General features: G+C 39.7%; 1 protein-coding gene across 4 annotated transcripts in view; it reads right to left on the reverse strand.

Annotated features, from left to right (window-relative positions):
• The window catches only part of ELOVL7 (ELOVL fatty acid elongase 7), a 91,163-nt gene that overhangs the window by 28,815 nt on the left and 36,909 nt on the right, over window positions 1-25,439 (reverse strand). For 3 of the 4 annotated variants that reach the window (XM_054555592.1, XM_002815586.5, XM_054555594.1), the window contains exons 2-3: window positions 17,385-17,435; window positions 5,519-5,616 (exon numbers count right to left, since the gene is read on the reverse strand). In XM_054555592.1, coding sequence (XP_054411567.1) covers window positions 5,519-5,582 — 64 coding nt within the window. In that variant the 5' untranslated portion in view covers window positions 5,583-5,616; window positions 17,385-17,435. Of the gene's footprint in view, window positions 1-5,518; window positions 5,617-17,384; window positions 17,436-20,770; window positions 20,810-25,439 lie in introns of all 4 variants that reach the window. The other variant, XM_054555593.2, reaches the window with a different exon arrangement.

Here is a 25,439-nt window from a genome sequence, read left to right on the forward strand (position 1 = left end):
GACTCACCTTCTCTGTATTTAGTTTCCTCATCTGCAAATTGGGCATTAAAAGGCATGTATTTCATAGAGGATTGATTGAGTTACTATATGTAAAGAGCCTAAGTGCTCAATAAGCTTGCTACTGTTATTATAGCAGATCTCAATTCTGTTAGCACAGCCAAATTGCCTCTGCAGTATTTAAAAGTCAAATTGCAAAAAACAACCTTGGTCCAATTGAATCAGAATCCTAGGACATGGTTTCTATGCATCCATTTTTTTAAATGGGCAAAGGACCTGAATAGACATTTCTCAAAAGATGACAAATGGCCAATGGATAGATGAAAATAATTCTCAACATCACTAATCATCAGGAAAATGCAAATTAAAAAAACAAAGAGATATAACCTTACATCTGTAAGAATGTCTGTTATCAAAAAGACAAAAGATAACAAGCGTTGGCAAGGATGTGGAGAAAAGAGAATCCTTGTACAATGTTGGTGGGACTGTAAATTACTATAGCTATAAGGAAAACTACATGGAGGCTCCATAAAAAACTAAAAATAGAATCACCATATGATCCTGCAATCTCACTTCCAGATATATATCCAAAGGAAATGAAATCAGCATATTGAAGGGATATCTGCACTCTCATGTTCACTGCAGCATTATTCATAATAGCCAAGATGTGGAATCAACCTAAGTGTCCATCAATGGGTGAATGGATAAAGAAAATGTGATATCTGTCAATCTAAAGTTATGCCTTTCTGAATTACAGACCTGTAGATACATAGATAGAAATAACCAATGGACTATTATTCAGCCTTCAAAAAGAAAATCCTATCATTTGTGACAATACGGATGAACTTGGAAGACATTATGCTAAGTAAGATAAACCAGGCACAAAAAGGCAAGACATGTTATCACTTATAAAGGAGTCTAAAATAATCACATTTATATAAGCAGAGTAGAATGGTGGTTACCAGAGGCCAGGGGGCTGGGGGAATAGGGAGATGTTGATCAAAGGGTACAAAGTTTCAGTTCAACAGAAGAAATATCTTTTTGAGATTTATTGCACAGCATGATAACTAGAGCTAATAATAATGTATATTTCAAAATTGTAAAAAGTAAATTTCAAATGTTTTCACCACAAAAAGATAAGTATTTTGTGATGGATATGCTATTTAGATTGATTTAATCATTTTATATTTGATACATATATCACAACATCACTTTGTACCCCATAAATATATGTAATTATAATTTGTCAGCAGCCAACAATTTGTTAATTGGTGACCGTGATGAACTGTCATAGTTAAGAGCTAGGGGTCTGGTGTGAGACCAAGTTTCCTCACCTGTATTTAGGGCTACAGCACCCCTCACTAGGTACTCTTCAATAGTCTTTTATATGGTTTCACTGCCTCCTGATCCAATCTGCTACATTGGTCTTCCATGCAATTGTCAAATTCATTTTCTAAAAATCAAGTCCTAAAATTCTTCCTCTGATTAAATTAGCTCTCCCTTACTGAGAAATAAAATTGCTTAAATTAGCTCTCCCTTACTGAGCAAATAAAATACAAAATCATTAGGATGACACCCATGACTCTGGCCATTGTTCACTTTTCTGGCCTTCTCTCTCAGCAACAGTTATACCTTTCTGAATAGAGAGTCCACTTCCATGTAAGGTAGTGGGCATGTTACAGGGAGTATCAATGCACCTGCTGGGTGACAGTTAAAGTTAATTCTGACTCTGTTTATGATCCCATTTGGGATAGTGAATAGCAAAAGTTGGATAGCAGGGGATCTGTTCTTCCAAACAGCTCTATTTCAAAAAACTGCACCCAAAGCTACTTGGTTCCTAAGCTCAAATAATGAGAGTTCAGGTAGCAAGGCACACCTCTATTTGAAAAGCAATTAAAATATTAGTATTGAAGTTAAATACTGAATTTATGAGAACTACTATAAACCTTCATAAAAGGATGACCCCCTAAAGAAACTTGAATGTTCCCTGTATCATTACATAAGTTGAATAAGTTAGGGTTAGGCATGAGGTGCTCTGTCTTCTCCAGAAACAAAAGGCTAATGGGGTGCGGGATGTTTCATGTACCTTCTTTTAGGCATCAGATTTGGTTTAAGTGTCATGAGTAGAGCCATGACAGAAGCAGAGGATGGGACGGCAGGCTGTCTGACAGTCTATACCCCAGTGATTACCAAAGTTCTCATTTATTACTAGCTTAATAATTCGTTTCTAAGAGTGTCCCAGGGACAGAGCATACGGAAAGCAGAATGCCACATACATAGAATATTAATGGGCTTTTCCATCAACTGCTTCTAAGAGAGTATTCTCTTCTTAAGTAGCAGGTACTGGCTCAAAGAGTACATCTTTAAGATTCCAAGTACCAATGAAATGAAGAAGCTGGAAGGAAAAGCAAACATGTACCTTAAGTACTTTTTGAAGTACTAAAGTTTCAGAATGGCAGCAATCTTACTCATACACCATCTTCTTGCAAAAAAAAGCATCATGACTAAGTCTGAAAAGTCATCATTTCTAATCAAATGCAAGGAAAGCTGTATTTTAAACATTAAAAACTTTTTCATTTCTCCATAATCCAAAATGCTACTATAGCATTATTTCAAACTCTCACATTTCACATCTAAGAATCCAAATAAATCCTCTTATAGCTAAGTATTAATTAAACCATTTTTTATTCTGTAGCTGTGGAATTTTTCCACATGAAATAACTATGCATGACCACTACTTCTCTAGCAATCAGAAAACCAATGAATATCGGTAAGTTTCCTCAGGCTACTCAGGGTTAGGGCTAAAGCCAACAATACACTTGAAATTCTTGGCCCTTGATCATAAGTTCAGACATTTCCAGGGTAAGCAAACTAAAACTGGACTAAGATGGCCAAAAATGATTCCTAATGGATCTCAGAGATCAATACTACACTAAGTAGAAGGAAAAAACTTTCCTGTTATGCCTGACAGGGTTTTTCATAAAGCTGTATATCTCAAAACAAAAGATTTTAACCCTTTTAGACCATGCCTGGGAAAAAAATAATGTAAAGAAAACAATTTTTAAGTATATGCTATATGAAGAGTATTTTCAGATGAAATCTATCATCTGTAACAACCAGCACCACTATTTATGTTGGGATACTTCTGAAACAGCAGAGCACTTTCATGTGTGTTATCTGGTAGCTGGTAGATGCTATTCTCACTTATGTTTTGCTAATAAAGAAATAAAGACTCACAGCCAATAAATAACGTGTTCAAGATCATCCAGCTGGGCTACAGCAGTGTCAGACCTTAACTCTAGGTCTTCTCACTCCAAATCCCCATATCCTCTCTCCCCTCCCAAGTCTTCAAATAAGCATAACTTCAAATACAAGTATTCCTTGCCTTCTCCCTGCCTCTCTCCCCTCATCTTCCCTGCACCGTTTGCAATGCTGTTGTCAGGCCTCCACTCCATATCTAATCTAATTTTACTCAGCAATTTCAATGTAGGTATTCCTAATAAAAATTAAGGAGTTGATCCATGGATAAAAGTGGAAGTGGAATTCTAAAGAAGTTCATATTAAGGCATTTTTAACTTCTAGGACTACATAGATATTTATCATTATCTACATCTATTCAGCTCTTGAGTTAGCATATTGATTATTTGAGTCTCTTGGATTCTTGTATCTGGGATAGTGACTATCAAGAATTGGATACCAAGAGATCTGTTTTTCCAAATAACTCTATTTCAAAAACTATACGCAAATCTACTTGGTTCCTAAGTTCAAATAGTGAGAGTTCAGGTAGCAAGGCACACCTCTCTTTGAAAAGCAATGAAAATATTAGTATTTAAATTAATACTGACTTTATGAGAACTACTGTAAACCTTCAGAGAAGGATGATCCCTAAAGAAACTTGAATATTCTGTGTATCATTACATATATTGGAAAACTAAGAAAAAAAAACAAGCAGAAAAGATAGGCATAGTCACTATGTATCCCCTACCACAGTGAAGCTTCTCTCTCTATGAGATACTTACAAAGAACCTTGGCATTCCTCAAAGGAAAAACTGTTGGGAACATTTTTAGTGAGATAAATTTGGCCTTTAGTAGTCTGCTGAGAAAGCTGCAAATGATGAAACAGTGTATCTTTGCTGAAATCATTGTAAATTTGACTATAATTTCAACTGCGGTAGGCGCCAAGAGGTGTGCATTTCCTTCCTGAATTTGGTAGACTTGCAATTTCTAGTTGATAGGTAAGAATCAACCTAAAGTAGTGATGGTGGTGAGTATGTATAGCTCAGTATCTCAAAAATAAACTCAAATGTTAAATACCAGAGTACTACAACTAATAACCAGAACACATAGGTTCTAGTCTTTTCTGCCATCAACTAACGCTGACTTTGAGGTCACATTTCTTCAACTGTAAAATGAGGCATTAGCTTCGATGATATCTAAGATCCATCTCAGCTCTAAGATGCTCTGATTCTTTGTTTTTGAAATTTTACTTTTGTTCTGCTTTTAAAACTTTAAAAAATGGTTATAAAAGCAACACAACATATTTGTTGTGTTAAAAATATGTAGACAAATATAACTAAGGAAATAAAAATTACCCATAATCCTACTACCCAGAGATAACTGGCTAAACCCCAGGAAAGAAATGTATGGAGTGTTTTATAACCTGCTTTCATTTAACATATTTTAAACTTCTTGCTATGGCATTAATGTTTTCTGAAACATTGACTTTTAAAATAAATGGGTAAGGGTAAAAGGCAGGCATATCAGAATTACTCAGAGGTGTCCCAGGCAGTCATTCCCTGGTTTTTCTGTTCCTCTGACAGGTTCCTGGGGGCTGCAACTCTTTCATCCAAAAGAGTTGGCAGTGGCCGGGCGCAGTGGCTCACGCCTATAATCCCAGCACTTTGGGAGGCCAAGGCAGGCGGATCACGAGGTCAGGAGATCGAGACCATCCTAACACAGTGAAACCCCGTCTCTACTAAAAATACAAAAAATTAGCCAGGCGTGGTGGTGGGCGCCTGTAGTCCCAGCTACTCGGGAGGCTCAGGCAGGAGAATGGCGTGAACCCGGGAGGCGGAGGTTGCAGTGAGCTGAGATTGCGCCACTGCACTCCAGATTGGGCGACAGAGCGAGACTCTGTCTCAAAAAAAAAAAAAAAAAAAAGAGTTGGCAGTAACTGTAATTTCCCTCAGGAGCATTAGGGAAGAATCAAGCTGAAGAGCACTGTCCTTCCAAAATCACTTTTAATGGCTACTAAGTTAGAATGAGTCATCATTTATTGATCAGTTCCCTTCACTGGATATCTAGGCTATTTTCATTACTGTAAACATTGTAATGAACATCTGTGTAGCTCCATCTTTGTACATATCTGTAATGAAACCTGTGCACTTCCTCTTTGTTAACTAGTAATAAGGGACTGTTAAGTTGCAAAGTCTCTCATTCTGTTCCAGTGAAATCCTATTAAATATGAGAATCTGACATAAAAAGAAAGGATGAACCTCAATTAGGAAATGTGGTTACTCACCAGCATCTTTGATCCAATTATCATAAAGATGCACAGTCCTCGATGTAAGATCACTGAAGGCCATTTTCCACAGGATTTACTGGCTCTTTTAATGGGTTCTTCAGTAAAATAAAACACAAATGAGTTTATGATCTATAAATGCAAATAAAGTCAAGCTTATAGTAATACATTATTTAAAATGCTAAAAACGTAATATGAATAACTGGCAAGACAACAAACTCCCACTGAAGGCAAATGCATTGTAAATTACTTTAAACCCTGATGCAGTTGTAGACATTTCAGATTTTCCATGCTTCTAGAGACACTGCTAACATCACTGAGAAAGACTAATATTCTATGTACAAGACTCAAAAGCAGTAAATGACTCTAAGAACTTTCATAGGAGCAGCTCCCTTTTATGCTGACAACATAATTCAGGAACGGACTGCACTTGAAGTGGCAAAGCTAAAGCAGAAACCCTGGAGAAGAAAGTCAAGAGATACAAACTTTCGGAGAAGATAAACTGACCCTAGACTTAGAGCTCATCTTCAGGCCCCATAAAGTCATCTAAATGCAAATTTTTATAATTTAAGTAGAATAGAAACAGAAAGAGGGAAAGGAAGGTCTATAATATCCAAAGAAAAGCTGCTTAGTTTATCTAGACAGATAGACAAGAATAACTGGAGAAAGAAATCTGAAAAAGAAGATCAGTGAGGAGAAACTAGCCTTATTATGTATTAAAAGATATTATAAATCTGCAATAATTAAGACAGTGTGGCACTGGCACATGGAGAAACAAATGAATGTAATAGATTAGAATGTTCAGAAATAAACTAAATACACTTGAAAATTGAGAACTATATTTCAGTAACTAAATATTTTAGTAACTAAAATATACCTAAAATGTATATTTTATCGTATTTTACCATCTGTAAAATCAGGGCTCACCTTACAAATGAATGGTATGTCGTAAAATTACTGGTATATTTGATTCAAAGCCACGTGGTGGGAACATGAAAAAGTTCTAGAGATGATGGTGGTGATGGCTGCACAACAATGTAAATGTACTTAATGCCACGGAAATTCACACTTAAAAATGGTTAAAGTGGTAACCATTTAAATGAAAAAAATATATAGAATGGTAAAAATAATAGGTATATTTTACCACGATTTTAAAAAATTGGCCGGGTGCGGTGGCTCACACCTGTAATCCCAGCACTTTGGGAGACTGAGACAGACAGATCACTTGAGGTCAGGAGTTGGAGACCAGACTGACCAACATGGTGAAACCCCATCTCTACTAAAAATATAAAAACCGGCCAGGCGTGGTGATGGGTGCCTGTAATCCCAGCTATTCAGGAGGCTGAGGCAGGAGAATTGCTTGAACCCAGGAGGCAGAGGCTGCAGTGGTAGACTGTGCCACTGCATTCCAGCCTGGTCCAGCCTGGTCCAGCCTGGGCAACAGAGTGAGACTCAGTCTTAAAAAAAAAAAAAAAATCCTCTAGGGTTCCCACAAGAAAATTCAGACTTTCCTCTAGGATTCTAAAGTAAAGCCATTTTATTTACATAAGTATAGATAAAATTATATATGGCATATGGTATATGATAAAGGTGGCATCTCCAATGATTGGGCACTGAATTACCAGACATTAATCACTAAATGGTGTTGTACACCTGGACAGCCATCTGAGAAAAAAAAGTTCAATCCAAGTGTTATAATATAAACCAAGATAAACTCCAAATAAAGCAAATATTTAAGTAAGAACAACAGAACCATGAAATCACTAGATGACATAGTAGAAGACTTTTGTAACCTTGGGAAAGGCCTTACTAACTAAGACCTAAAATTTAGAAGACATAAGAGAAGGCTAACAAATTTAATCATAAATGGCAAACAGTAAAAAATATGTTCAATTCATATCATAGACAAGGGCTACTCTCCCTAATATATGACAAGTTGCTAGAAATTGATAAAAGACCTTAAGTCAATAGGAAATGGGCAAAGTTCACAGAAAAGGAAATACAAGTGGCACTCAAACATATGAAAAGTTGCTTAACTAATCATATTTAAATAATCTGCAATATTTTTTATCTATTGAATAGGCCAAAATTCAAACATTTTTTATCAAATGGGCCAAAATCCAGACAACCATTAACTGTGTTGGCAGGAGTGTGGGAAATTCTCTCTCTTCATGCGTTACTAGTGGAAGTACAAATTAGTGTAACTCTTATTGAGGACAATTTGCCATTATCAGTCAAAATTATAAATGCATACTTTTAACACAGCATTTCTACTTCTAGAAACTTATTCTGTAGAAATACATACACATATTCAGAGTGGCATATATGCAAGTTTATTCATTGCATCAGTAAGAGCAAAAGACTGGAAACAACCCAAATGTCTACTAATAGAGAGCTGGTTAATAAGTGATAACAGATTTAACATCACGAAATATTATGACATTGTAAATAAGAATGAAGAACCTCTCCATGTGCTGATATGGAAATATTTCCAAGATAAATCACTACTTGAAAAAAGCAAAGAGCTGGGCGCAGTGGCTCACGTCCTTAATCCCAGCACTTTGGGAGGCTGAGGTGGGCAGATCATCTGAGATCAGGAGTTCGAGACTAGCCTGGCCAACACAGTGAAACCCTGTCTCCATAAAAATACAAAAATTAGCCGGGCATGGTGGCAGGTGCCTGTAATTCCAGCTACTCAGGAGGCTGAGGCAGGGGAATCGCTTGAACCTGGGAGGCAGAGGTTGCAGTGAGCCAAGATGGCGCCATTGCACTCCAGCCTGGGCGACAAGAGCAAGACAGTACCTCGATAAGAAAAGAAAAGAAAAAAACAAAGAAAGTACAAAATTTAAAAATGATGACCTTGTATATAAAAGGAGAAAAGGCATATGAATATAATTTTACATTTACTCACAGTTGTATAAAAGGAACTCTTAAGAGGTAGACATGAAAAAGGGAATGGGGTACAAACTGGGCTGAAGGAATGGAAGAAAGATTTTATACTGTTGTTTTGTGGCTCATATGGATATTTTACCTATCTAAAAATAAAGAATAAAATCAGCTGTACCTTTACTGGAACATTCCTACTTAAAAACCCATACACAAATACACATATGCAGATACACCCAAAATAGAAATGTTGTCTAAATTCTTTAAGAGTTCATCCCCTCCAGAGGATTTCTCCAAGTCCAGGAAGGCATGTCAGCATGGCCTCTGTATTGCTACACTCAGTCTTCTCAGTGGAGTTCAGACTCAAGACTGGCTGTGGTGATGCCAGGGTCTTGCCAGAGTCGCTCTGGACTCTTTATTTTCCTAAAAAATCATCTCTCATCTCTATAGCAAAGGTGTAATGTGGGGTTGTGAGCAGGGGCTCTGGGCTCACAACAACCTTAGTTTTTCAATCCCACCATTTAACAGCTGTGTGACTCCAGCAAAATTACAGCTCAATTTCCTAATCTGTAAAATGGGAATTCCATTAATCACCCACCAAGATAAAAGAAACCAACTCATAGAGTTGTTCTGAGAACCATATTAAATAATATATATTTGGAAGGTTTGTAGCACAGAATCTGATTTTTTTTAAATGAGCATTCAATCAAACTTATCCTTTTGTTTTAGTTTTAGGGTGGTTTTTTTGGTTTGTTTTTTTGGTTTTGTTTTGTTTTTTTCTGAGACAGGGTCTGGCTCTGTCACCCAGACTGGAGTGCACTTAGAGAGCTTCGCTCACTGCAGCGTCAACTGCCCAGGCTCAAGCAATCCTCCTGTCTCAGCCTCCCAAGTAGCTGGGATTACCAAAGCATGCCACCATGCCTACCTAATTGTTTTACTTTTTGTAGAGATGGGTTTCACTATGTTGCTCAGGCTGGTCTCAAACTCCTTGGGCTCAAGCAGTCCACCTGCCTCAGCCTCCTCCCAAAGTGCTGGGATTACAGGCGTGAGCAACCGCACCCAGCCAAAATCAGCCATTTATCATTTAAAGAGAGAAATTGTGCCAATTTATGGGTACATACAGACATAAAGACTAGACACTGGGGACTTCAAAATGGGGGAGGAGGAAGAGGAAAGGAGAGAGGAGGATGCAGTCTGTAAAACTTCCTATAGGTACTATGTTCACTATATGGGTGACAAAGGTAATAGAAGCCCAAATCTCAGCATCACACACTATACCCTTGTAAGAAACCTGCACATGTACCCCCTAAATCTAAAATATATTTTTTAAGTTGTGCCAATTTAATAGGAAAACATCTGGCCATCTCATTACCTGGTACAGTTAAATGGCAGTTTATGGAACAAATCTACAAAAAACTCTACTACTTTTACTTTAAGAGCTAGCATATAACAGATTGTATGATTCTTCCCTTTGTGTCTTCCAATTGTCTTAGTATGAGTGTTTTAGACCACACAAAAAGCTACATTTCCCCCTCACCTTAACCACTGATATACCAGCCCTTGACCCATTACTCTCAAAATTAAAGTACTGAAATAATGCTCGTTAAGTTATTCAGAATCAGAGTGAAATATTCTAGTTTTACAAGCCATGTGGCAGGGTTACAATTCAAAGTATTATTCTGTTTCTGTGTGATTTTTTCCTCTTCTTCTTTCACTACTTCCACATAGGCCATTTTCCCCTCCCCAGTCCTCACCGAAGCACAAAGACTCAAAGAAACCACACTCTAATGCAGGTCAGAAATATTCACAGGCAGCCAAGAAAGCTGGTTTCTCCAATCCCAAAAACTACACAAGACTAAGACGAAGGAAGGAGGAAAGGCAGACAGAGGAAGAACCCAAACTGGATGAGGCAGGAGTAGATGTCATCAAAGCCACCAGGAGATGAAGGACTACAGAGTTATGAAAAAGATCCAGTAACCACAGCTTTTTGGAGTGTGGACTCCTCTCTCACTAATCCACTGCTTGTAGATAATCTGTTGTCCTGTCCATAGTCTTTACTATTTATGGCCCCACCAGAAGAGAAGGAACATCCACAATTGCACAGGGATGGGGCACAACAGAAAAACCTGATCCCCCTTACCTTGTTGGAACTGAACACAAACTACTGAGAATTTCCTTATGAGCTGAGAGTGATGGACTGGATGCCAATGTTACATTGTAGGGACTGACTGGTTTAGGAAACTGTTAACAACTGAATTATATTGCAGGTATAGTGATACCCCTAGACTAGACCCAGACATATCTTTGCCTTCTTTTACCATGACTCATCATGGGCACTTGATTACTAGACAATGGGCACATAAAGATAGGAGGCAAGCCTGGCATGGTGGCTTGTGCCTGTAGTTCCAGCTACCTGAGAGGCTGAGGTGGGAGGACTGCTTGAGCCTGGGCAACACAGCAAGACCCCATCTCTAAAAAAAATCAGAGGGAGCAATGTACTCCATGTGGTATAGGTGTATAGGTAGTAGAGATATCCTTTAGTTAGCAGCAGAACCAGGACCCGAAAAGACAATTTAGACTATTTGATGGCAAAGAAGTTCAGACCTGGCAATGGCTTAAAAATCAAGGCTCTTGTATGAATGAAGCTCACCAGACTATTGAGCACAAGAGAACTGGATAGAGAAGACTAAAAATGATCTACAAACCTATCCCCTTGATGCATCCCTGCCTCATCCCAGGTCTGACCATGGCTGGCCTAAGTTTAGTGGAGGTGCCCCATAGTCTCAACATGGTCCACACAAACTTTTCATGGAGCAGAGAGCTGGAGCAGGGAGTTGGTTAATTGCTTGAGCTATTATGAGAAGACTGAAGAGATACTATCAAGAGTTTGAGGAGTGGGAGGCCCTTCAAGATGGGTCACAGGAAGCTTTGGTGTTCAGATTGTTTTTGGACAAGCACCCACTGTACCTCTCAATGCAGTAGTTAAAGAGGTTGGTGTTATGCCACAGAGGTTCAGAAACTCATCTCATATTTGGGTAACATGAACATGCAATTTCTCAAAGGAAGAGTGGTAATTCATAAATAGGATAATACTGCTACAATTTTTTTTTGCCCAGACCTGGAAGCCATGGGGAGAAAAATGGACTCATGAGACTGAACTCCAGCATCTTCAAAGCGCTAGCTCAACACTGCCCTAAGCTAGCAGGCACCAAATATCAGGATGACATGTTGCTGCTTAAAGTAAAATCAAGTAGAGGAACTAGATTTGGGTTTGGGGGTAGAATCCACAGAGCCCTGGAAACATTAAAGTTCAAGAACTTTAATCTGACACACTCCTGATACCCAAGAAACGAAGCAGAGACTTAAAACTCTAAACAAGGGTAATATCTTATCCTGCTGCTAAGGGGATGTGGACCTCCTACAAAGTGAGCAGCAGAGGACAGAAGAAAGAGATCCTTGTCGTTTTTCTGGGAGGACTCTCAGAGGACTTGTCTGAAATGATCTACTTGTAAGACTACAATAAAGAGGTGCCAGCTGCATACAATATCCAAGTCCTGGGGCCCATGATGGTGAAAAAGAAGAAATTACACTAAAAAAAGAAGTATTGTACCATAACACTACCTGACTATATTTTTAGCAGTTGTTAGAGATCAGAGCTCAGCAATGAAGACACTGAGAGGTTGAGAGGAAGGTAATCACAAGAAAGCAGTGGCCCAGAATTTGGGGCTACCTTAGATTATAAGGCAGTAGAAAAATCACCACCCCTCCATTAAGGGTGGAAGAAACAAGAGAGATACTTCAGAGGAATAGCTAAGGCTCACAGTCAGAGCCCAGCCTGCCTCCAAAGGCCTGAAAAATGTATGGCAGGAGTAGAGTAAACAGGAGCTCACTCATGAGTACTGGTGCTGGTGTTTCATTGCCCCACATCTGCAACTGCCCCATGAATACTGCTCCTTGATTTTGATAGTATCACATGACAACTCGGTCATTTGGTAACGAAGTGACTTAATTTGCCTCTTTAGACCCAAATTAAAGATGTCAGGTTCAAACATGAGAAATGCGCCTTCTTCGTAGAGCACAAATCCCTTCCCATAGGGCAACCTACCTGGAAACTACTCAGAGCCACAAGCTGCCTACGTTAGCATGATGTAGACCTAACACCAGAACATACACAGTGTGCCTGGGCACCTGGTCACTTTGTCCTTTTTGCCTAAGTCTATTTCAACAGTGATCAGAAGGCAGAACTCTGGGAGAGCATCTTGCTGGAATTCACTCAGATGAGGATGGGACCTCAGAGGTGCTTGCGGTGGGAAGCACCAGACAAGAGCCCAGAAATCATGGCCAACCATTTCCAGGTAGACTTTCAAATGTAGAGATTTATTCTAATTCTGCAACAGACATTGGAGACACTGTACCTGAGGGAAAGGAGTGGTAGAACCAGCACATGGCTTTCTAGGGCATACCTTTAATCCAGGAACACAGCCATACGGTTTTCTCTTTCTCTTTTGATGTTTAGGAGGTTCTGGCCTCCCCACTTATCCCTGCTTTAGGAATCAGATATCAGGGACAAACCTGGAAGAATAGAACTGGCTAGCCACAGATGCTGCTCAAGGGACCACACACTGAAATGAACTGCAGGAAGGTACCAACATAGGGATGGAGCTCTATGGTGGAATTGGGGACTGCAGGGTAAAAACCAAACAGCTAACCTTCCTATGGGAAGCTTTGTCTGGCCTCATATGGCAGATGGGGTGTTTGAAACTTTACCCTTGTACAGAGTAAGGGAGGAGAAGGGTACAGGGCAAATCAAGCTATTCTGCAGAAATAATAAATGCTTAATAAAGAACGGATCAAAACATGCCTTCAAATGCAGAAGCTGTTGAGCAAAAGCAGCGTGGAGAATAAAAAGGCAAAGGCAGCTAACTGTGACTAATTAGATCGGGACAGGGAAGTACAGATGTGAGTCACAATGGGGCAGTGGGATCACAGCCCACAGGGTGGTGAAAGCCTCCCCGCACAGGGTGGTGAAAGCCTCCCCGAGAGGAAGGTACTGAGAGACAGGACTAGCTGGACTTCCTAGGCCGACTAAGAATTCCTAAGCCTAACTGGGGAAGGTCACCGCACCTGCCTTTAAACATGGGGCTTGTAACTCAGCTCACACCCAACCGATCAGGTAGTAAAGAGGGCTCACTAAAATACAAATTAGGCTAAAAGCAGGAGGTAAAGAAATAGTCAAATCATATATCACCTGAGAGCACAGGGGGAGGGACAATGACTGGGATATAAACCCCAGGCATTCCAGCAGGGAGCGGCAACCCCTTTGGGTACCCTCCTGTTGTATGGGAGCTCCGTTTTCACTCTATTAAATCTTGCAACTGCACACTCTTCTGGTCCATGTTTGTTCTGGCTCAAGCTGAACTTTCGCTCACCATCCACCACTGCTGAATGCCGAGGTCGGAGACTTGCCGCTGACTTCCAACCCTCCGGATCCGGCAGGGTGTCCGCTGTGCTTCTGATCTAGTGAGGCGCCCATTGCCACTCCCGATGGGGCCAGAGGCTCACCATTGTTCCTGCATGGCTAAGTGCCCAGGTTCATCCTAACCAAGCTGAACACTAGTCGCTAGGTTCCACGGTTCTCTTCTGTGACCCATGGCTTCTAAAAGAGCTATAACACTCACTGCATGGCCCAAGGTTCCATTCCTTGGAATCTGTGAGGCCAAGAACCCCAGGTCAGAGAATAAAAGGCTTGCCGCCATCTTGGGAGCGGCCCGCCACCATCTTGGGAGCTCTAAGAACAAAGATCCACGCACGGTAACAGTACTGCATAGACAGTCTCTCTCTGGGTTATGACCCTAGAAAATCAGAGGCCCCAAGTCTCTGCTCCTACCATCTTTGGCAGGAAAAATCCCTGAGATAAGTAATAAACTTCTTAGTAAGAATTCAAAGGTTGCTAGGGAAACTTCCACCTAGATATTAACCTACACATTTCCTAGTATTTCCTTCCTCATCTGTTTTCTCATTGGAACTGGTTCCTCACTCTCGTTCCCATCCTTTATACTTTAGCAGAAACAAAATCTCAAAGAGGCTGTGAGGCTGGAGGAAAGTGACCAGCAGCTCTGAAGTATATTAAAACATGAGGGATGGCTATAAAGTAAATATTTGTTTAAAGCAGGATTTCTCAACCTCGACAGTATTGATATTTGGGGGCAGACAATTCTTAGTTGTGGGGAAGTGTCCTGATTATTGTAGGATGTTTAGAACCACAACTCGGCTTCCATCCACGAGTGCCAGGAACAAGTCCTCCCCAGTTGAGATGATCAAAAACATTTCCAAAAATTGCCAAATGTCCCCTGTGGGGCAAAATCCTCCCAAGTTGAGAACTATTGTTCTAAAGGAAGCTACCAACATGCATTCATTCAAATAAAAGTTTGCTTCAGCGTAATCACTTTTGCAGTTACACATTTGTGTGAGTGATACAGTCATCAAAACATTTTGAGCTTTTCTTTAAAAATCAACTTCAGAGTTTTTCAGAATTTCATTTAAATGGTTTTAAAGGAGGAAAAATCTTTGCCTACTGCTTCTATACAACAAGTTCATAACTAATCGAAAGTTAAGGTTGGTTTAGAGGCAAATGGATCAAGTGGAGCTGTATTTTTATCAATGAGGTGGGAAAGGGTGGGGAATAGAGCTGGGTTTAATGAAAAAGTAATTTACTACGCACATTTTCAGCTTATGGTTTATAAAACAAGAACAATTCCAAAAACAACTTAGGAAATGTCTGGGGCTATGGCAATATTAGTGGAAAAGATATATAGTAGTCTGAGGTGAATATTTTTGAGGAAACACTCATTTAGATGTATATATTCCAGCAGAATAGTTTATCTGCTGGAATTGTCACTTATTATAACTCCAATTAAAAGGAAGCAAACCTAGAATGTGGAACAGCCTCAGTGAAAAATTATTTCAAATGACAAATTTTCAAATTTGTTAATTATAACACATACGCATGTGTGTATGTGGCAATATATACACACTATACACACATACATTACAGAAGCAAAAATACATGTCCATTCCACCTACTACACAGGATTTTGTGTTTTGTTTTGATGGCTCATGTATATTAACCCACATTTCTCCTTGGTATTTTATTTATCACCCTCCATTCTCTTTTTGCCATTTCTCTCCACTGAATAGGTTGTTCACACTGCCTTGGAAATAAAAGAGAACAGCAGAAAGCAAAGAAAGTTTTATCTTAGCTTTTGGGTTACAAAAGCTTAGGCACTTAGCCATACAGAACATAGGGCAGAGACAAGAGGTGCCCACGCCTCCTGGCACAGAAAAGCATCTTTCAGGCTTGAGGGAAAGAGAGTCCGAGGAAAGGAGTTAGTACAGATCCCAGAGAGAAAGCCCTGAGGAAGTGCCAGGTAGGATAACAGGAGGCAAGAGCAGGAGACGTCAGGCACTATTGCCTGGGCAGAGCCGGGACAAGTGGCCAATGGGACTTTAGGCAGCCACTGAAAGTTTCTTTTGCTCCAGTCTGGTGCAGGAGCAGTACAAGGACTTCTGAGCATCCCCAATAGGCATGGAAGTGTGTGAAAGGAAAATCTCTTGGGCCCCCAAAGTCACTAAACGGAAAAAGCAGCTGGGAACTGCTTAGGGCAAACCTGCCCCCAATTCTTTTCAAAGTTATCACTGAGATAAATGCATACCTGATTGCCTCTTTTGTAAAGGTTAATCAGAAACTCAAAAGAATGCAAGCAACCCTTTGTCTCTCGCCTATCTGTGACCTGGAAGCCCCCTCCCTGCTTCGAGTCTTCCTGCCTTTGCTTTGAGTTGTCCCGCCTTTCCACACCGAACCAATGTACTTCTTACATACACTGATTGATGTCTCATGTCTCCCTAAAATGTATAAAACTACGCTGTGCCCCGACCACCTTGCGCACATGTTGTCAGGACCTCTTGAGGCTGTATCACAGGTGCATGTCCTCAACCTTGGCAAATAAAGTTTCAAAATTAACTGAGAAACCTTTCAGATTTTCTGGGTTTACGGAAGTATTGCAGAAGAGCCATAGAAAATGAAGGAGTCATAAAAGTAGAAACAACATATATCTCTTCAGATCTGCAAGCACAAGTGGCCAAAGACCTGATGGGACCCTGGATACCTCAAAGGATGGCAATGTAGACAGAGAACATGGAGGATTAAAGGGCTCCTCCTCTCAATTACCTTGATACTACATAAGCTTTTTTAACTTGCTGAGGGTGGAGGGGAGGTGCTTAGAGATTAAAATTGACTAAAATAGTTTTCTACCACCTCAAGGAATAAAAGTTTGAAATAAAAATAAAGCTGTAAAAAAAATTATTTTCTTACATCAGGCCAAATAGACTTTAAGTCAAAAACTGTCACAAGAGATAAGATCATTATATGGTGATAAAGGGGTCAATTCATCAAGAGAATATAACAATTATAAATACATATGTACCCAACATAGTAGCACCAAAAATAACACAAAGATTAATAGATCTGAAAGGAGAGAGGGACTACAATACAATAATAGTAGGGGACTTTAATATCCTACTTTCAACATTGCATAAATCACGAAGACATAAAATAAATAACGAAACATTGAACTTGAAGTACGCGTTAGACTAAATGAACCTAACAGACATGTGCTGAACGTTCTATCCAACAACAGCAAGATACACATTCTCCTTAAGTGTACACAGAACATTCTCCATGACAGATGATATACTGAGCCACAAAACAAGTTTTACCAAATTTAAGATGACTGAAATCATATCAAGCATCTTTTCTTATCACAATGGTGTGAAACTACAAATCGATAACAGGAAGAAAACTGGAAAATTCACAAATACATGGAAAGTAAGCAACATGCACCTGAACAACTCATGGTCAAAAAAGAAATCAAAAGGGAAATTTAAAAATATTGAGACAAATGAAAATGAAAACACAACTTACCAGAACTTATGGGATGCCACAAAAGCAGTTCTAAGAGGGAAGTTTAAATGCCTATAATAGAAAAGAAAAAAAACTTCAAATAAATAATTAACATTACACTTCAAGAAACTAGAAAAAGAAAAACAAAGTCAACAGAAGCAAGAAAATAATATAGATTAGAGGAGAAATAAAGGAAATAAAGACTAGAAAAACAAAAGATCAACAAAACTAAGAGCTGGTTATCTAAAAATTTCAACAAAATTGACAAACCTTTAGCTGCACAAAGGAAAAAAAAAGAATATTAATAAATAAAATTGGAAATGAAAGAAGAGACATTGCAACTGAGACCACAGAAATGCAAAGGATCATAAGAACTACTGTGAAAAATGATACACCGACATATCCCAGAATAAATGGATACACTCCTAGAGACATATAACCTTCCAGGATTGAATCATGAAGCAGGAGAAAATCTAAACAGACCAACAGTGGGTAAGGAGATCAAGTCAGTAATCAAAAACCTCCCATAAAATAAAACTCCAGGACCTGATAACTTCACTGTTAAATTCTACCAAACATTTAAAGAATAACTAACAGACTGGGCGTGGTGGCTCACGCCTGTAATCCCAGCACTTTGGGAGGCCAAGGCGGGCGGATCACCTGAGGTCAGGAGTTCGAGACCAGCCTGGCCAACATAGAGAAACCCCGTCTCTACTAAAAATACAAAATTAGCCAGGCATGGTGGCGCATGCCTGTAATCCCAGCTACTCAGGAGGCTGAGGCAGGAGAATCACTTGAACCTGGGAGGCGGAGGTTGTGGTGAGCTGAGATCATGCTATTGCACTCCAGCCTGGGCTCGAAACTCCATCTCAAAAAAAAAAAAAAAAAAAAAGAATAACTAATAGTGATTCTTCTCAAACTCTTCGAAAAAAAATGAAGAGGAGGGAATACTTCTGAACTCATTTCATAAGGTCAGCATTACCCAGATACCAAAACCAGACAAGGACACTACAAAAAAAGAAAACTTCAGGTCAATACCCTTGATGAACATACAGGCAAAAATCCTCAAGATAATACCAGCAAATCAAATTCAGTAGCACACAAAAAGGATCATTCACTATGATCAAGTGGGATTCATCCCTAGGATACAAGGATGGTTCAACAAATGCAAATCAATAAATGTGATATACCACATTAATAAAATGGAAGACAAAAACCACATAATCATTCCAATCAATGCAAAAAGAGCATTTGACAAAATTCAGCATCCTTTTATAATAAAAACTCAATGAACTCAGTTTAGAAGAAACCTCAAAACAATAAAGGCCATATATAAAAAGCTAACGTAATACTCAGCAGTAAAGAGTTGAAAGCTTTTCCTCTAAGATCAAGACAAGGATGCCCACTCTCACCACTTTTTTTGTTGTTTGTTTTAAAAAATAGAAATTTATTTCTCACAGTTCTAGAGGCCGGAAGTTTACGATCAAGGTGCCAGCAAGATAAGGTCTCATTCTGAAGTCTCTTCTCTCGGCTTGCAGGTGGCAACCATCTCACTGCGTGTTTGAATGACCTCTTTGTTGTGCCCTCACCACTTCTATTCAACATAGTAGTCTTCCCTCCATATTCATGGGTTCTGCATCCATGGAATCAGAGGGCCAATTGTACATATTTTCAATCCACTGTTGGTGGATGTGGAATCCTCAGTTATGGAAGGTCAACTGTACTACAGCATTAAGCATTCTAATTTTTAAAAATGTTTTACTTATTTATTTATTTATTTGGAGACAGGGTCTCATTTTGTCACCAAGGCTAGAGTGCAGTGGCATGATCATGACTCACTGCAGCCTTGATCTCCTGGGCTAAGGAAATTCTCCCACTATAGCCTCCCGAGGAGCTGGGACTACAGGCATATGCCACAATGCCTGGCTAATTTTTTATTTTTTGTAGAGATGGGTGTCTTACTGTGTTGCCCGGGCTGGTCTCAAACTCCTGGGCTCAGGTGATCCTCCCACCTTGTCCTCCCAAAGTGCTCAGATTATAGGCATGAGCCACTATGCCTGGCCTGGACTAGAGGAATCTCGGATTTTGGTATAGGGTCCTGTAACCAATCCCCCACAGATGTGAAGGGCTGACTGTACTGGAGGATCTAGCCACAGCAATTATGCAAAAAAGAAATAAAAAGGCATCCAAATCAGAAAGGAAGAAGTTAATGTGTCTCCTTGCAGCCAATAGGGTCTTACAACTAGAAAACCCTAAAGAGTACCAGGTGTGGTGGCTCACATCCGTAATCCCAGCACTTTGGGAGGCCAAGGCAAGGGGATCACTTGAGCCCAGGAGTTGAAGACCAGCATGGGCAACAAAGTGAGCCCCCATCTCTACAAAAAAATTAAAAAATTAGCCAGGCATGGTGGCACACACCTGTGGTTTCAGCAATACAGGAGGCTAAGGCAGGACGATGGCTTGAGCCCGGGAGGTCAAGGCTGCAGTGAGTCATGCTTGTGCCACTGCACTCCAGCCTGGATGACAGAACAAGATCCTGTCTCAAAAAAAAAGGAAAAAAAAATGAAGAAACTAGAACAAAGCGAGCAGAAGGAAGGATAAGCAGCTTGCTGAGTCTGTTCAGTCTTTCTTCCCTTGTAGGACGCTTGCTCCATCTCCTCCTGCCCTTGAATGTCAGATTCCAGGCTCTTTGGCCTTCGGACTCTGGGAACTTGCACCAGTGGCCTCTCAGGGGCTCTCAGGCCTTTGGCCTCAGACTGAGGGCTGCACTGTTGGCTTCCCTAGTTTTGAGGCTTTTGAACTTGGACTGAGTCACACTACTAGCTTCTCTCTCTTTCTCCAGCTTGCAGATGGCCTATTGTTGAGACTTTGCCCTGTGAGCCATTTCTCCCTAATAAACTCTCTTTTATATATATATACATATATCCTATTGGTTCTGTCCCTCTGGAGGACTCTAATACAGACTTGTGAGTTTGTCAAGTGAGATTTGAAACCATTTACTTTAGGTATGGGATTGGGTCAGTACAATTTTTCTTTTATATCCCTTATGTCAGTGGTTCTTAAACCTGGTTGAAAATCAGAATCACCCAGAGAGAGATTTGGATTCAGTTAATATTTGGGAAAATTCTGATGGGCCAGGTTAGAGAATCTTTTCTTAATGCTTCATAAATCATTCTCAGACATGACGACACCCATGACAACATGAGCAACAGGCATAAAGTACGTGACAAAGGATTCAGTTAAAGGTCACTTAGGAACAATAAGGCATCTGGGTCAAGAAGGGCAGGAATAGGAGGTGCAATCAATGCTGGAAAAGATTAATCTGGGATTTCAAAAGAACTCACAAGAGATGTGAAATATGGGGACAGATCTTTGAATCAGCACATATATCCAGGATGTAAACTAACCTTTTATATCTGGGATGACTGCTTGAAGTTCCTAAGTATCTGTGAAAGAGAAAATCACTACTATATCTTATATCTTAGTAAATTACAGAAAATTAGACCATAAGCCTTGTAATTTAGGCAAACGAAATTGATGAAGAAATTTTCTTCACCTATTAAACACCTAACTTTCTATTTTTCAAATGGCAATGTTACAGAATCAGGGAAGATGCTTTCATCTGCAAGTAACAGAAAACTCAAAATGGCTTAACCAGTAAGGGGATATGTTTTCTCATAGTATAAGAAGTCCAAAGATACGGCAGTTCTCCTGAGTTGGCAAAATTCTCTTTTGTCATTTTTATGGAAAAAGACAGTAGCAACCCTTCCAAATAGCACATTCTCATACACCTTTATTTAGAGCAGTGAAAGAGAACTTTCTTTGTGTCTCTTTTTAGGAGCTTCAAAATCCTTCTCAATGCTCCTCCAGAGGCCCTTAAATGTCCCTTCCCAGAATTGCATCACATGCCAACATTTAAACCAAGCACTGAAAAAAAAAAAAAAAAAAAACACTGGGACTGCAGTGATTTCTTGGTTAATCTACATTATATTTACAGTCCCATCCCATCCCACAAGTCACAAGGGGAAGCACATGACCTCAGGGAGAAAGGAGAATCCCAGAATAAGGAAGAAGAGTGGTTAGCTCACATGGAAGAAGGAAGGTTGAGAGACAATGTTGGCTGTAGCCATGACACAGAGATTACTCTGCAGTGTCATTTCAAGTATAAACTGAAGCTGACAGCCTGAGCCTATCCAGGTGATCTCTACCTTTCCTGCTGATAGGTGCTCAGGATAAACTAATCTTGATTTTTGTTTAAACAAAGCATGATTAATAAGTGAATATGTTAAGTATACCTGATAAACATACTTTGCAACACCATATAAGACTTGTTAGTGAATTATATACCTGCTATTTAGAAGTATCTTGTGCCATTGTCTCTCTGATACAGATAACACTATAAACCTATAAACACAGACAGCATAGGGTTGGGCTATTACTTGTAATTGTTGTTATATCACTTCCATGAACTCATGTTGTTCTGATGGGTATACAACATATTTAAATAAAATAGATGTTTCCCATCCCCCAATAACAATGACATAATAGAACATATTGCCACATTTTCTATATGAATTAACTCAGGCCTGTCTTTCAATCAAGTTTAAGAGCAGTCATTTCCACGTCAAACAGAACCTCAAAACAAGTATTTTTACCATCCTTTCCACTCCCTACTACTCCATTATTTCATCTCAATTTTCACTTCCTCATTTTCCCTTCATAAAGGGATTTATTAAGAATTAAATGGCTCTAGAAAAGATAATATATGTGCATGACCCACCAAAGTAATTCAGATTGCATTTCTGTTTGGCACAAGCTCTTCAGTATAATCATGACTCTTGAGTTTGAGCAGAGGCAAACAAACTAGATGTTCACTCACCAACCTCAACATGTTAACATGACAACTTGTAAGAAATGAAGGAGTCCTAGAAGCCAATGATATAGCAACAGGCCCCACTAGAAAACACAATTCACGTAAAAACCTTAGCACGAGTGCTAAACATTGTGCTACTTAATTGCGCTTATTTTTACTCTTATTGATAATAGAGGGCCTCTGAATCTAAGCAGAGCAATCAGTATCCTTCTGAAGTCTCTGGTCCTAACTCATCATTCTATAATTGGAGAGACAGGGCAAACTTAGAAAAGAGTCAGAGAATCTTTAGGGGAAATAAAGGACCCACTGAAGTCGCCATCAGGTATAAGCTCAGTGCTAGGCAGTGCAGAATGGGAGGATAAAGACAAGGGCCCTACTCTCAGGCAGCCTCAACATGTGCAAAGAGCCTAGACTCTGGGATGAATAAATGTGAGTAAAGAAAAGCATCTTAAAAACTGTACAGATGATAGTGACCACTGGGACCAACTGGGAAGTCTCTCTATCAGAAGAAGTGATAAGTACCCCAAAGGCAGTTTAATTCTTGTTTGTAATTTAAGTGCTAGGACTTGAATAGTCCTAGTCTTGAATAGAACAAGGGCTTAATAAATATCTGCTGAATGAATTTAAAAATGTTGTAAACTCAGAAAAATAAGGGAAAGCAAGAGGGACAGACCAAATGCTCCATTTCTTAGGCCTTCTTCCCCACTTTTTTGAAACAAATACAAAATACTCCTCCCATTCATTTTCTCTTCAAACACAAATTAACTTTTAGGCATCTATTATTGTGCAAGAAAGTGCTAAGCAAGACACAATATTATTTTTAAAATATGGTTCCTAAATTCAAACAACTGAATCTGGCAGGTAAAAGACACCTACTCAGATTTCTACAATGCGAAGCAGAATGCAGGGGCATGCAAACAGTTCACACAGACTGCAAAAGTCTTTAGGAATGAAGAGTCACATCTGTATCCACATGTGACCTAGAAGAAAGGCATAATGGAGGAAAGCATACATGAGCTGAGCCTTGAGAATAAAATTTCAATAGGGCAAAAATGTGCACAGCTGAGAGAAAGGAGAGGCCTGCATTGCAAGTAGAGAAAATTCATTTGTTTATTCGACCAGTATTCTGAAGTATATGTTATAGGCCAAACACTTTTTTAGGTGACAATGATACCGTAGGAAACAAAACAAAAATCCTGGCTTCATGAGATTATGAAAAGTTGCAGATGTGTCTCCAAAATGTGTGTTACTACAACTTGGTAACATACAGGGCTAAGGATGGAAACAATAGGAAGATCAAGACAGGAGAGGTAGATTACAGTGTGGCACCTGATTCGGGAGGAACCAAAGGCCAGCCAGGCTAAATAATTTTTTTAGAGTTAGTTCTGTTGACCATGAGGAGTCATTACAGGTTTCTCAACTGAGAAATGTCTTAACGTGGTGCTTTGAAAAGATTGTCTGGGTGGTGGAATCCAGGGCTGGGTAACTAAGGGTGTGGTTTAAAAGCAGGGAGAGCAATTACACAGTATTGCATCTATTGGGAAGGATCCAGCATAAGCCAGTATTGCATCCTACTGGGAAGGATCCAGCATAAGCATCACTTCCTCTGAGATGTCATTCTTGATTCTGCCAGTCAGGGCTGGGTGTGCCACTAAGGGATCCTCAAAGGAATCTCTCATCTATGAGAGCACTTCCTGTATATAGTATTGCAAATCTATTCTTATCTTTTCTACTCATGAAGAGGAAAGAGACTGAGCCTCATCACGTCCATATTCCCAGGGCCTAGACCAACGCCTGGCATGTAGCAGGAAATATGTGTGATATGAGTAAATATTCAAGTGTTATGGATTGAACTGTGCCTTCCCAACATTGTATGTTAAAGTCCTAACCTCCAGTTCTTCAGGATGTGACCTTATTTGGAGAAAGAGTCTTTCCAGAAGTCATCAAATTATAATGAGGTCATTAGGTGGTCCCTAATTCACTATGACTGGGGTCTTTATAAAAAGGGGAAATTTAGACACAGACATGCACACAGGAAGAGCACCCACCTATAAGCAAAGGGAGAGGCCTGAACAGATCCTTTCCTCAAAGCCCTCAGAGAGAACCAACCCTACCAACATTTGGATTTCAGACTTCTCATCTTCAGAACCATGAGGTAATAAATATCTGTTGCTCAAACTACCTAGTTTATGGCACTTTATTACAGCAGTTGTAGCAAACTAATACACCAAAGTGAAGATGTTCACTCAACTTGAAGAAAAATCCAGAATCAGAGCCCAGGATTAAGGCCAGGGTTACCAATAAAAAGAGGCAATCATTGTCATGGGAGCAGATTAAATCTCTGTCAGAAATAATATAGAAGGAGACATGGCAAAGGGCAGCACTCAGGGGACATCCATGTTTAGGAATCAGGAAGAGCAGCTGACACAAATGTAAAGAAGCAACAGCCAGAAAGGTGCAGAAGGAAGCTGCCTGGTAGGAGCTTCAAATACTGCAAAAAAAGAAAAGGAAATGATTTAAAAAAAAAAAAAAAAAAAAAAGTAACAGAAATTTATTGTCTCACAGTTCTGGATGCTAGAAGTCTAAAATCAAGTGTTGTAGGGTTGGTTCCTTCTGAGGGCTGAAGGAAATATTTGCGGTCTCTCTCCTTGGCTTGTGAACTGCCATCTTTATGTTCACAGGAAGGCAGCCCCTCAGGGAACACCCATGCTGGGGAAATAGAAAGAGAATCCAGGGACAAACATAAAGCAGCAAGTCAGAGAGCTGCAGAAGGGAGCTTCTACTTTGGTATTGGTAGCAGCTGCAAATACAGAAAAAAGAAAAATAAATGGTCAAAAGAAAAACTGCCCACAGAATTTCACGGAGGCAACCAAATAAGGAAGGGCTACGTACAAATGTTCTAAATTGCAAAATGCTGTGGCCCAGGAAAGGGTCGGGAGCAGAGTGGCTTCTACAACATGGCAGGGTTCCTAACCCAACACGGCCTCTTCCCCCAGTTGTGCTGGGGATGCAAAAGAGCCTGAGAATCCTCACAAGTAACCCCACATTGGAGGAGAAGCAAATAGACTAACAATCCTAATTTTGTTTTTTTTTTCTCCAGGTGGTGAATGGAACAACAGGATTGATTCTGATTATGGAAACTCCATACACTGGTGAACAGATAAAAATGCCTTAAAGGGAATGGGATGCAACCTATGAGGTGG

Source organism: Pongo abelii, chromosome 4 (genome assembly GCF_028885655.2).
Source record: "Pongo abelii isolate AG06213 chromosome 4, NHGRI_mPonAbe1-v2.0_pri, whole genome shotgun sequence".
NCBI classification, from domain to species: Eukaryota; Metazoa; Chordata; class Mammalia; order Primates; family Hominidae; genus Pongo; species Pongo abelii.